Here is a 13,581-nt window from a genome sequence, read left to right as displayed (position 1 = left end):
TTTCAAGTTAAGAATTTCACTTTAACCCTGTGTTTGCTCATAATATGAGAGAGGAAATATGAGGACAGTGCCTTCACAATTCAACAAAGGAGGTTCATATTTGTGCCTATGCAACTCATTTTTTCTTCTTCTTTGTACATGCTTGTTTGACACAATGGTAAATTGCCGCCTATCTATTACCAACAACGCTTGTTCTTGCATACTGATAGATCATTCTTCTTATGTTACGGGCAATAGCTCACACCCCCTCCCCTTCTATCGTATGAGTGGTTTTAAGTTTCTCCTCTCCAACTCTGATTGGTCGACCAACTTGTGCTCACGGGCGAAAACTTCAGACGACTTTTCTCTTTACGCACTACGATCAGGGAGGCAGAGTAAATGAAGGGACAGTCCGTTTAAAAGTGTAACTGAAAGTATCTTATCTTTTCATCAAGAAAAAGAGGCTACCACGCTATGGAGATTGTCGAGAACTGCAAAATACAATTCGCGTAGATAGGAAGAGTGGTGATTCCCATGCGTAAAGGTTGAAGGGACGGCATCTTTGGAACATTCACTTTTTTCTCAAAGTCGTAACACATACGAAAGGAAATGGCTATTTCTTGGATTTACAAAGTTTGGATCCTGCTACTACCCATTTTTGATAGCGCTGTGTCCAGTTATTCTGAAGACCAATGCAGCTGGCGAGGGAGGCAAGTATAACTTTTATAACGGTTTTATATAAGTTTCATTTGTTTTATGGAGAACCATTCACATTTTTTATATAGCTAGGTGCAAAATAATGTTTTGTTCAGGTTCTACCTTAGTTGTAACAAGTCGATACATGTTTTGGGCGCAATTAAATGTTTCCAGTGTCTTGCAACAAAGTATTGCGCCTTGGGTTGCAGTCTTGCAGAGTGAGCTAGAGAGAGGAGAGAGTTATTCCGTTATTAATAACGGTTTTATGTGTGCACAGGGGAAATTACTTGTCGTTTTTTGGAAAAATATTTAATATTAATTTTATAAAACCAAATTGTAGGCCATGTTTTGCAGATGAAATGACCTACACTATGCAAAGTCAGTCACATTTTTAAATGGCACTGACGGGCGCATTTGGTGACCAATAGGTAGCGCTTCTTCTTTTTGAATGCAAATGGTTACCTCAGTTCAATGTGTATTTTGAAAGCATGTTTTAATCGTATTCAAAGGATACACTTAAAATTATAGAAATGCACTGCAATGAAAATCTCCAGCTGAAAAGGTTAATCTGTTCTCATCCATTTTAGCCAGAATAATTAGTTTATTTATTATTTTTCAAGCTTTCCCTCAGTCCCTCTCAAAGTTGCCCACATCTAATGCCTATACCCAAACCACACATCCTGCATTGTTCAGTGCAATTTCCGTAATGGGTTTCGACCAATGATGTATATAAACCCTGGATTGTTGATGATAGTATTGGACATTGACCAGGCTTTGAAGCCACCTGACGGTGATATTGGCACTCCCCAATTGGAGCAGTCCTCCATAGGAATGAATGGAATTCTACAGTATTTCAGTTATAAATTTCAAGGACACATTTTTTTTAGTGGCCAGTGGGGACAGTAACATCACTTAGCTCATATAATATAATTTAAAAGTGTGCATTACAGCGTCTGTAATATAGAAAACGTGTCAAAAACAAATGTAGACATCAATAAATGCATTTATATAGCTTCCAGATTTTTTTTTTTACAATGAAGAATACCAAGATGGCTATGCGGTGGACTCAATACAGCACCCCCTGTTAGTCATCCAGGGTTTATATACATCATTGGTTATAAAAATTGCACCACATCCTAGAAAGTGACACGCTGGTGACTCCAATTTTAGCCAAGAGGACAACTTCTGAGGACTAGTCTGTCTAGCTTGGAGGTTATAGGTGATGAAGTCCAATTATGTAACTTGGTCTCCCTTTTCTCTCTCTCCCTCTTTCCATCCCACAGTGGTCTGTCCCAGCAGCCAGGCAGTGTGGAGCAGATCTCCCTCCACTGCTCAGAGGGTGCTCTGGACTGGCTCTACCCTAAGGGGGCGCTTCGCCTCACCCTGTCCCCCAGGTTGACTTCTGCGGCGGTGGGGCCGGGGGGCAGCAGCTCAGGCCTGATCACAGCCTGCGTCAAGCCCTCGGAGCACTTCCACGGGGCCCAGCTCTACTTGGAGAGAGACGGGGTCCTGGAGCTCCTGGTAGGGGACCGTCTGGAGACGTCTCCCCCACCCCGGGTGCGCTGCTTCAGCCGCTTGCCCGGCGAGAAGGTAGCCCTCTTCCTCCAGGCCACGCCCCACCAGGACATCAGCCGCCGCATTGCATCGTTCCGCTATGAGCTGCGAGGTGATTGGACGGCACGCCTGTCACTCGACTCCAACCCCATCATCAGTAATGAAGGTGAGTTGGAACGAGGAGGGAGACAGCCATGCTAGATCCGTCTGGGTTCTGGAAGGGTCACATTTGGGCTGAAATAGATACACATAAAATATTTCTCTCAACACAAAGCAAGGAAAAGACAGTGTTGAATTTGTTTTGAATACGCTCCCTGAGGGTTGATGGGCCTAACAAACACCTTTTAGAATTTGTTTTAGCTCAGATTCGATAACTAAATTCTCTTCTCACCCACATGCTTCCAGTAATTATTTGAGCATGGGTCTCTGAATCATATTAAATTGTATTCTGGCAACCCCCTCCCTAAATATGTTTCCTCACTCTTAAGCACAAACAGACCTTTTTTGGGGGTTAATTTTCAGTTTTCTCTGTGTCCAGGCAGAGTAGAGTGGGGGAAGTGTCCTCTAGTTTCCCTGGACACATAGGCCTACAGACCCTGTCGCCTGGTTCAGATTTGAAAGGGAGAGGAGAGAGGCAGAGAAAGAAAAAGAGGGAGGAGGGTTAGCGGGACAAAAGCCCAGTATGTGGGGCCTTCTCTCCAGAGCCCGGAGCTCCTTTCATTGGAGCCTTCGCATGAGTGTTCTGGGATTACTGCCGTTGCCTTGGAGACAGGGAGGCCTCTGCCTCAGCTGAGATGCTACCCTCATTTGTTGAGCTGCCCCTCTGTAGGGAGGCTTGGCTCTAAGAATACACCCCCTCTCCGCTCAAGAGTCTACACACACGTACACACACACTGGCTGGGCATGGGGGAGGTTTGCTCTATGGCCAGGGAGAAGGAAGGAATCTCATTTATCAGACTTTTTCACTAAGAAGGGGAATGTGTGGAGGGGGCAGCTAGGAGGGGTGGTGGTGAACTTCTTGGAACTCACAAGGCCAGAAGAACTTTAAAAAATGCCAGGGTGTTTTCTTTTTTTTCAGTGCAGTCAATTCAATGCAGCCACAGTTTGGTGCTTTTGTTTCGCTCTGCGTTCCTTTTTTGTGGCCATCTGTGGACTGGGTCCTTATATGAAACGGAGGAGGATTTGCTCTATTTTAGTTTCCTCTTTTAAAGTGATAAACAGCTGTGATTGAAGCCGTCACAACTCCTAGAAAAGAAGTAAGTGCCTTCTGAGAAAGTGTAGAAATGGAGCTCAGCCCATTTAAATCTTTTGAAGTTTTCCACCCTCCTCTGTTGCCCTTGTCTGGTTGGCTTTGATGAGGTGTGGGTGCAGACACCCTAGCAGGGTCTAGGGAGGAAGTGGGGGTGGGAGGTAGGTGGGCTGTTTAATTTCATTTGGCTTTAAAAACGTCTGGGGCCATTGGCGTTTCACTGGCCTTCCTCTCCAAACCGTAAAAGTAGCAACTGTCTGAAAGAACACTGCAGTTGGTCCGTGTGTGTGTATGTCCTTACACTGCGATTTGTTCTATTCGCGTCACGCCTCCAGAGCATTTGATCTTTGTTATAAGCTCGTCTCCTCCCTCCTTTAAGTCTCCTTTCATGTGTGCAACAGGATAGGTTAGAGCTCAACGCATTTTTAATATAAAGCTTTTAAATATTATAACTTCTTTATTTTTTTTGAGGTATTATGTGGTTTACAATATCACGAGGGAGTAAACAAATTTGAATGAGAATGTAATTAGTGTTTGTTTGATTAGTGGAGTTCTCCAATTGACCCTCTTTCTTTCTTCCCCTTCTCCCTCCCCCTCTCTTCCCAGGTGCCTGCAGACCCTGTAACAACACAGAGCTCCTTATGGCCGTCTGCACCAGTGACTTTGGTGAGTTCTCCTCTTTTACAACCTCCTGTTTTGTTGTCTGGGCTGCCGTATAACAATAAAACAACACGCCAGACCAAGAACAGTTTGGTGTCTTACTGAATTCCGTCCTCCGTTTCATGTGGATTCAATACAAAATGGCAAGAAAAGCCATTCAGTTGCAGAGAAAAAAGATAATGATTTTGTGTCAGGATTGAGGAACTACAAATCGGTTGTGTTGAATTAGCTGAAAGTAGGGGTAACACAGGTCTGATGTTGGTGTAAATCCAAATCCTCCCCCCTCTGAACTACTTAATTTATGCAGAGGTCAAAGGTGAAACAGCATTACTTTAGCCTCTCTAGTTCACTGAAGTTCCCCTAAACCCCCACTCCTCAAGGCACTGTAGTGGAATAATCTCCCCCCACCCTAGACAGTGCAGTGGACTAATCCGCACGGCTCTAATTGAGCCGTAATCAGGTTTAGTGGCAGCCCCTTGGCAACATAAAGTCAGGGGGATTACAGAACTGTCCCAGGCAGCTCTCCATACCAATTTCACTGACTCTAATGTTAGCCTCTGGTGGGTTAGGATTCTAGTTACTTGTTTAGTACTTCAGCTGTTTTTTGGCAGCTAAAGCGTGGCAGATATTTTCCCAGTGATTACCAATATTGTGTTTTTAGAATGGGAACAACAAGTATTGAAGAAAATTACATCCATTCAAAGATGTATCCTCCACCATCTTAGTCCACATTTTGTTTAACTATGATTGTCGTATTTGTAACAACTGCTACAAACAAATTGGGTCAATAGAGCTTTCGACTAACCAGTTTGTCTCTTCTCGCCACAGTGGTGCGTGGTAACATCAAGGCAGTGGACGAGGACAGTGAGCTACGGGCGGCTGTAATCAAAGTCAGCGCCACCCGAGTATTCCGCCAGAAATACACCCTGTTTACCAGCACCGGCCGATTGACCCGCACGGGCGAGATCAGGACCCTGCTGCAGTGCGGTGTCCGGCCCGGGGTAGGCAGCTTCCTCTTCACCGGCCGCGTCCACTTCGGCGAGGCATGGTTGGGCTGCGCCCCCCGCTACAAGGACTTCCTCCAGGGCCTACGCTCAGGCCAAGTTGGCCCAGCAGCTACCCTGTGAAATGGCTGTGGACTGACCCGAGCCACCCCAAATCCCACCTGACTACTCCCCTGAATGAGGCTGTCCTGTGAGGCAAGCCCTAACTCGATCAGCCCCCCCGCCTCTCATTTGGTTTGCCAAACCTCAGAGTGAAAGGTGAGGAAGATGGAAGCCTATCCGATGGTGCAGCTGTGGGCCAACCCTGCCATGAAGGTCCCGTTGGATGCAGTCTTCCCCCAAAGACTGAGGAGTTGGGCATGGACGTTTGTAGCACCATTCCCAGTGCAATATGCAGTCCTGTTAAGATATGAAGGACACTGTGGACGATATGAGATTAAAGCATTCGGCACAGGACACATTTTCCAAAAATGCTTATTCAGAATTCTCATAAGAACTTTCCGTAACAACAAACAGAAATTTGTCAGGAATGGATTCAGAGCTATTGAGTGTGAATTTGTCTTTTAAACTCAGGAAAATATGTGGGAAATTCTGTGGTGAAGTTACCATCTGTTTGGAAGTCACATAATTGTTATCCCAGTGTTCAAGTACAAGGCTGTTGTTTTTCTATGGTGGTCTTCATAATGGCCACTCATTTTCCTTCAATGTTTTGTTTCGGAAAACTGGGGGAAATCTGTCCTTTTGTGTCCAAGATTTTCTCACAATTTTATAGTTGAAAGAAACAATGGGGGACTATTCTCAGTGTTGCAATTATTTATTGGAGATTAGGGTGGGTCTTTCTTTTTTCAAGGATTTAAAAAAATGTATCTTAATTTGCACTAATAAGGGAAAGGGAATGATCTGGAAAGTCTGATGCTGCAAGCAATGAAAACCAAATGAAAACCTGACTATATGTAGCGTAGAAGAGGAGTGATCAGAACGTAATAAATGTACAGATATTGCTAGGGCATGATAGTGCTACGCTAGGGTTAGCACATGTTAATGCTAGGCTAGCACATATTAATGCTAGGCTTGGGCTAGCGCATGTTAGCGCTAGGCTAAGGTTAGCGCAGCAGATTCAAAGCACGATAAACTCTGCAAACTAGTGATGAACGTGCTTTCACGACACTAGCCAACTCTGAGATTATAATTTTTCCGAAGTACACACAGGGCAATTCTGCCTTTTTGAACCCTGTTTAAATATTATCTGCAGATTTTTATAATACTGTTTACTTCAAGACTTCATTGTGATATCTCAGTTTGGTTGAAAACTTGTGTTACCTTTTAATATGTTGTCTGGGAAACATTGATTTTAATATTTGAAAACCCCTTATTTCGAGTTTACCATAATTACGTTACAACAGTGTTGCCCGTTACAGCCATTTCGTAGCTATTCATACTTATTTTCTAACTGTAAGCCTAAGAGAAAAGCTGTCTGCAAAAAACAAGCTGCAAAATACTACCAAAACAAATAATGAGATGGGTATAAGGTAGACCTTATAATGCTACAAGGTCTACTGGCCCAGATTTATGTCATTGTTCAAAGTTAAATAATTCAAAGTTAAATAATTGTGTTAATTGTGTACCACAGTATGAGTCATAAAACCCGGAAATGGTTCCAATCGTTTTTTCACCATACATTTTTCCATCTGGGATTTTAGAGCTACTTCATATAGGGTCTGTGTTTCGTGTAGGCTTACCCTGGTGTGACATTTTGATAACCGTGCAAATCTAACTTTTATCAATAATTTGCATAGCACATTTTTGAGAGTAAACTGAGGCAAATAAATTGATAAGACTTCACCTTGTCCGGGAGAGAATTACACAGCTATCAAAACGTTACTGTCAAATTCACGATGTGAAACATTTATGGCAGAAATTCCATTGGAACCATAACCATTGTGGCGGACTATGGGAGTTTGGCTGGAAATGTTTCAAGTTTGCGGGACTGCAACTGCTGACAACAGCAATATTCCCCTCAGTGAATGTCCATTGGGATATGTCTCAAAGTTGGCAGAAGCGGTTGCATCCAGTAGCTACCTAACTTTCACAAGCATATGTCCAAAATGTTGATAGCCATGTTGAGCCTTGAAAACCTCAAAAACAATTTAGTCCGGCCTCCCGAGTGGCGCAGCAGTCTAAGGCACTGCGTCACAGTGCTAGAGGCGCCACTCCAGACCCTAGTTCTATCCCAAGATTGAAAAAGGGGGTGAAATAAAAAAACACAAATACAATTTAGTCCAAATATCAATAATTAATTCTTACAGCAATATTAAATGTATTTGCGTGATACTCTTTCAAACAGCTTTGGGGTTAGCAGTAAGCATCTCTAGACTAGCATACAAAAGGAACAAAAAATGCATATCCGTGGCCATGATGGCTAGTCAAATTATGTTGTCTTATGTGTACTAAATCGATGAAGGGAGCAGTTAACACCAAATTAAGTTTGTGCTGGAGCGGTATGTACAAAAAAAGCGAAAACTGCCATGTTTGCTGATATTGTCAATTGTTTCTATGTGAGTGTAATTTTGTGTTAATACCAATGTGAATATTATGTGTATATAAGAAATTCTAGAAACAAAAAACAACTTATGGAGGAAAGTGTTTGTATGTGGTCTGTGATATAAAGTCTGAAAAGCACATTTGAATGTTATGGATTTTTTTTATTTTTTTTATCTCTGCATGTTTGCCTCTTCCACCAACTATGTAGTAAAGTTATATAGTTGTATAGTTATATAGTTGTCATCTCTCATGCACACATCTTAAAACAAGTCACGCTACAGATGACCATGGCTGAACAACATGGCCCTATATTTCATTACATGGATTTAAACCCACAACCTCTAGTTGTCACTTAGATATATTTGGGATAAGGGTCTGAGCCTTTTCCAACAATGTTAAGTCACTATATGTGTCCTTAGGGGGCCCAAGACAAATGGCTTGAAATAAAGCTAGATAGAGGGAGAGATTTAGAGGAGTGCAAACAGACACCGGGGGCGGCAGGGAGGGAGGGAGGAAAAGGACGTTTGGAATTGTGTTGGGCTCCGAGTCCCATTTTCAGGATTCAGGAAGCAATAAATTCTCAATAAGGGAGCGGTGTTCGGAGCTGGACGGAGGGGCAGAGGTGCCACACAGTCGCTCACTGTGTCCTCATGGCAGTTTGACAGGTTTAAAGGGCTATACACTCCCTCTCAACCAACAGAAAACAAGACTGAGCACATATACACTTTCACACTGAGTATTATTACTGGTTACCAGGGCTCTAAATGAAAAATGTTCATCGGTAGCACTGGTGTGCCCAACTTTGGAGCACAACATAACATTTAGGAGCACTGGAAAATACTATTTTTCTAATTGATTGAGATATAGCCTATATGAATTCTAGGTACTTCTGAAGTAGTGGTGTCATTAAGCCTGGACTTCCGGCGCTTCAGCCCCGGATGTTTTTGATCAAGCCCCGAACCTTTTGATGGCAAATTATTTTTATAATTTCTGTCTGATATAAGTTTCCATAACCACACATCACTTGCACTTTGCAGATTAATTATAATATTTTTTTTACTGACAAATTTCTATGACAAAAATAAACAATACAATATACTGTTCTAGGCAGTAGCAGGTATTGCAAGTAGCCCCTGGAGTGACACGGTGCCTGCTGTGATTGGTCGAGATTTCACAACTCAGTGGACTGCTCACATCCCTGTACCCCTCCTCCACCCCTACAGCACCTGTTCAATGTCAACGACATCACTCAGCAAAACACCTGTCACTCAGTCAGAGTCTGCGGCATAGCACAGAGCAAATATAGATATTCCCGAACTTCTGAAAGAGTGGCCAAAAAAACAAACAGGTTGAGCAGGTTGAGGCAGCAGTGAATAAGATGGAGAGGGCAGAACAGACAGAAAGTGAAAGTTCAGCAGCAGCAGCAGAGTTAGCAAAACTACAGGTTTGTGCAGGGTTGGTGGTAGCTTATTAGCCAGTCTTCCTCAGCATAAGGAATGGCTAATGCTAATAAGCTAGTGTTAGCGCTCAGCATCCTAACGATATTGGGTGTCAGTCAGAGTTATTTAACAGTATATTGTGAATGGGCAAGCTAAGGATGTTGATATAAGTCATGATATTAGAAAAAAGTTTTTATTTCCAGCGAGTGTATTTGATGCGTTTCGTTTTTGTAGCTAGCTTGGTTAGCTACTGGCTGGCTAGCTAGCTGAGACCGAAGGGATGAGAGAACGTTTTTCTGACTGAAACATATACACTATATATACATCAAATTAGTGGATTCGGTTGTTTCAGCCACAAGCAAGTCCAATACATAGGCCCTTAAGTTATGTATGTTTGTGGCATCGATGAGTCAGAAACATTTATTCTACTGTCAAAATTGACTACAAAGTGTACCGTGTAAATAGGTTAATTTTGGTCATATAGTCAGTCTCGTGTTTTGTGAGACTTATGGTTGTGACTGCATCACAACGTAAATGAAGGTTGGGTTTGTTTCAATTCGGAGTGCAGCTGCACGTGACCCGATTATAATGCTGTGATAAATTTGGGTTTATTTTGGATAGCCCTATGGGGCTAGTTAGGGACCATGGGTAAATTACACAATGCATATGGGACATTATGTTAAAATTCCAATAGCTCCAAATTTCAATGACTTAAAAACCTAAAGCCAACTATAAATTGTAGAAATTCATATGCAAATGTTGAAAGCATTTAATGAGAAAACTAAAATGTGTTCAACATGAAAATATTGTCTCATTTACAGTGCCTTTGGAAAGTATTCAGACCCCTTGACTTTTTATACATTTTGTTACATTACAGCCTTATTATAATTTTTTATTTTTTTTAATCCTCAGAAATCTACACACAATACCCCATTATGACAAAGCGAAAACAGGTGGTTTGAAATCTTCTCACATTTTTACACATTTATTAAAAATGAAAAACATAAATACCTTCAGATCCACTGCTATGAGACTTGAAATTGAGCTCAGGTGAATCCTGTTTCCATCATCCTTGAGATATTTCTACAACTTAATTTGAGTCCACCTGTGTTAAATTCAATTGATTGGACATGATTTGGAAAGGCACACACCATTCTATATAAGGTCCCACAGTTGACAGTGCATGTCAGAGCAAAAACTAAGCCATGAGGTCTAAAAATTGTCCGTAGCGCTCCTTGACAAAATTGTGTCGAGGCACAGATCTGGGGAAGGGTACAAAAAAAATTCTGCAGCATTGAAGGACCCCAAGAACACTATGGCCTCCATCATTCTTAAATGTAAGAAGTTTGGAACCACCAAGATTCTTCTTTGAGCTGGCCAAACTGAGCAATCGGGGGAGAAGGGTCTTGTTCAGGGAGGTGACCAAGAACCCGATGGTCACTCTGACAGAGCTCTAGAGTTCCACTGTGGAGATGGGAGAACCTTCCAGGAGGACAACTATCTCTGCAGCCGTTCACCAATCAGGCCTTTTTGGTAGAGTGGCCAGACGGAAGCCACTCTTCGGTAAAAGGCACATGACAGCCTGCTTGGAGTTTGCCAAAAGGCACCGGAAGACTCTCAGACCATGAGAAACAAGATTCTCTGGTCTGATGAAACCAAGATTGAACTCTTTGGCCTGAATGCCAAGCGTCACGTCTGGAGGAAACATGGCAGTAAGATGGCGCCGCCAGATATGGCAGCTCTGCTTCTAGCTCCTAAGCAATTTTGCGGTATTTAGTTTCTTTGTGTTTTGTTTCTTACATTATTAGCCCAGATTTTTTTAGTGTTACTACATACAGCTGGAAAGAACTTTTGGATATCAGAGCGGCGGTAACTCACCAGCATTACGACCAGGAATACAACATTCCCGAATTGGATCCTTTGTTCCTACCCCCCAGGGCAATTGAACTTATTCCAGAGGCTGCTCCAAAACACCGCCGGAGAAGAGGTATTCGGAGTGGACTCAGGAGGCGTGCACACCATCCAACCGCTTCCGCGTATATTACTTGCTAATGTTCAGTCTCTGGATAATAAAGTAGACGAGCTCAGGGCGAGGATCTCCTTCCAGAGAGACATCAGGGATTGTAACATACTCTGTTTCACGGAAACATGTCTTTCTCTGGATATACTGTCCCCGTCCATACAGCCATCTGGGTTCTCAGTACATTGCGCAGACAGGAATAAAGAACTCTCCGGGAAGAAGAAAGGCGGGGGGGTATGTTTCATGATTAACTACTCATGGTGTGATTGTGATAACATACAGAAACTCAAGTCCTTTTGTTCTCCCAACCTAGAATACCTCACAATCAAATGCCAGCCGTATTACCTCCCAAGAGAATTCTCTTCGGTTATAGTCACAGCCATGTATATTCCCCCTCAAGCCGATACCACGACGGCCCTCAAAAGAACTACACTGGACTTTATGCAAACTACATATCTTGAGGCCACACTTATTGTAGCTGAGGATTTTAACAAACAAATTTGAGGAAAACGCTACAGAAGTTGTACCCTCCCTTCGGCAAATCTGATCATGATTCCATTTTGCTCCTCCCTTGCTATAGGCAGAAACACAAACAGGAAGTACCCATGCTAAGGTCTACTGGTCTGACCAATCGGAATTCATGCTTCAAGATTGTTTTGATAACGTGGACTGGGATATGTTCCGGGTAGCCTCTGAGAATAACACCGACGAATACACAGATACGGTGACTGAGTTCATCAGGAAGTGTATTGGAGATGTTGTACCCACTGTGACTATTAAAACCTAGCCAAACCAGAAACAGTGGATAGATGGCAGCATATGCGCAAAACTGGAAGCAAACTCCAAGCGGGCTGTCATGTGCCTTTTACTGAGACGTTGCTTCCGTCTGGCCACTCTACTATAAAGCCTGATTAGTGGAGTGCTGCAGAGATAATTCTCCTGGAAGGTTCTCCCATCTCCACAGAGGAACGCTAGAGCTCTGTCAGAATGACCATCGGGTTCTTGGTCACCTCCCTGACCAAGGCCCTTCTCCCACAATTGCTCAGTTTTGCCGGGCTCTAAGAAGTGTCTTGGTGGTTCCAAACTTCTTCCATATGATAATGATGGAGGCCACTGTGTTCTTGGGGACCTTCAATGCTGCAGACATTCTTTGGTACCCTTCCCCAGATCAGTGCCTCAACACAATCCTGTCTTGGAGCTCTACGGACAATTTCTTTGACATCATGGCTGGGTTTTGCTCTGACATGCGCTGTCAACTGTGGGACCTTATAAAGACAGGTGTGTGCCTTTCCAAATCATGTCCAATCAACTTAATTTACCACAGGTGGACTCCAATCAAGCTGTAGAAACATCTTAAGGATGATCAATGGAAACAGGATGCACCTGAGCTCAATTTCGAGTCTCATCGCAAAGGGTCCTTTTTTAGAATTAGGCTGTTATTTAACAAAAAAGTAAAGTGGTCTGAATACTTCCCGAAGGCAGTGTAGGTGATGGAAAGAGACACCAGACAAGACACAGAGACAGCAACAGAAGAATAGGTGATGGAGAGAGACACCAGACAAGACATAGAGACAGCAACAGAAGTATAGGTGATGGAGAGAGACACCAGACGAGACACTGGACAAGACACAGAGACAGCAACAGAAGAATAGGTGATGGAAAGAGACACCAGACAAGACACAGAGACAGCAACAGAAGAATAGGTGATGGAGAGAGACACCCGACAAGACACAGAGACAGCAACAGAAGTATAGGTGATGGAGAGAGACACCAGACAAGACACAGAGACAGCAACAGAAAAATAGGTTATGATGGAGACACCAGAAGAACAGAACAGGCCATATCAGAAGAGGATAGAAAAAGGAGACAAACAAGAACCTGAGACAATAATGTCTAATGTTTACATACTGTTTAAACCACTTCATATGTACACTACCATTCAAAAGAAAAGAAAAGCACTTTTTATGTCCATTAAAATAACTACAAATTGATCAGAAATACAGTGTGGACATTGTTAATGTTGTGAATGACTATTGTAGCTGGAAACGGCAGATTTTTTATGGAATATCTACATAGGCGTACAGAGGCCCATTATCAGCAACCATCACTCCTGTGTTCTAATGGCACGTTGTGTTAGATAATCCAAGGTTATCATTTTAAAAGGCTAATTGATCATTACAAAATCCTTTTGGAATTATGTTAGCACAGCTGACAACTGTTGTTCTGATTAAAGAAGCAATAAAACTGGCCTTTAGACTAGTTGAGTATCTGGAGTATCAGCATTTGTAGGTTCGATTACAGGCTCAAAATGGCCCGAAACAAAGAACTTCTGAAACTTGTCAGTCTATTCTTGTTCTGAGAAATGAAGCCTATTCCATGCGAGAAATTGCCAAGAAACTGAGTATCTCGCACAACGCTGTGTAGTACTCCCTTCACAGA

At 42.8% G+C, this 13,581-nt stretch overlaps 1 protein-coding gene and 1 long non-coding RNA gene across 2 annotated transcripts; both read left to right on the top strand.

The window, feature by feature from the left end:
• Positions 1-321: 321 nt before the first annotated feature.
• Positions 322-7,823, top strand: metrn (meteorin, glial cell differentiation regulator). The gene is given in 5 exon segments (XM_014158886.3): positions 322-689; positions 1,959-2,395; positions 4,085-4,144; positions 4,967-5,220; positions 5,222-7,823. Coding segments are annotated over 5 exon segments (912 nt in total). The 5' UTR covers positions 322-588; the 3' UTR covers positions 5,282-7,823.
• A 1,055-nt stretch (positions 7,824-8,878) lies between these two features.
• LOC145862265 (uncharacterized) lies at positions 8,879-13,124 on the top strand. The gene is made up of 3 exons (XR_014381567.1): positions 8,879-9,127; positions 10,035-10,075; positions 12,621-13,124. It is a non-coding gene; the product is annotated as an uncharacterized LOC145862265 (long non-coding RNA).
• Positions 13,125-13,581: the final 457 nt, after the last annotated feature.

Source organism: Salmo salar, chromosome 19 (assembly GCF_965601325.2).
Source record: "Salmo salar chromosome 19, fSalSal1, whole genome shotgun sequence".
Classification (NCBI taxonomy): domain Eukaryota; kingdom Metazoa; phylum Chordata; class Actinopteri; order Salmoniformes; family Salmonidae; genus Salmo; species Salmo salar.
This window is presented reverse-complemented; position numbering and strand designations above follow the sequence as displayed.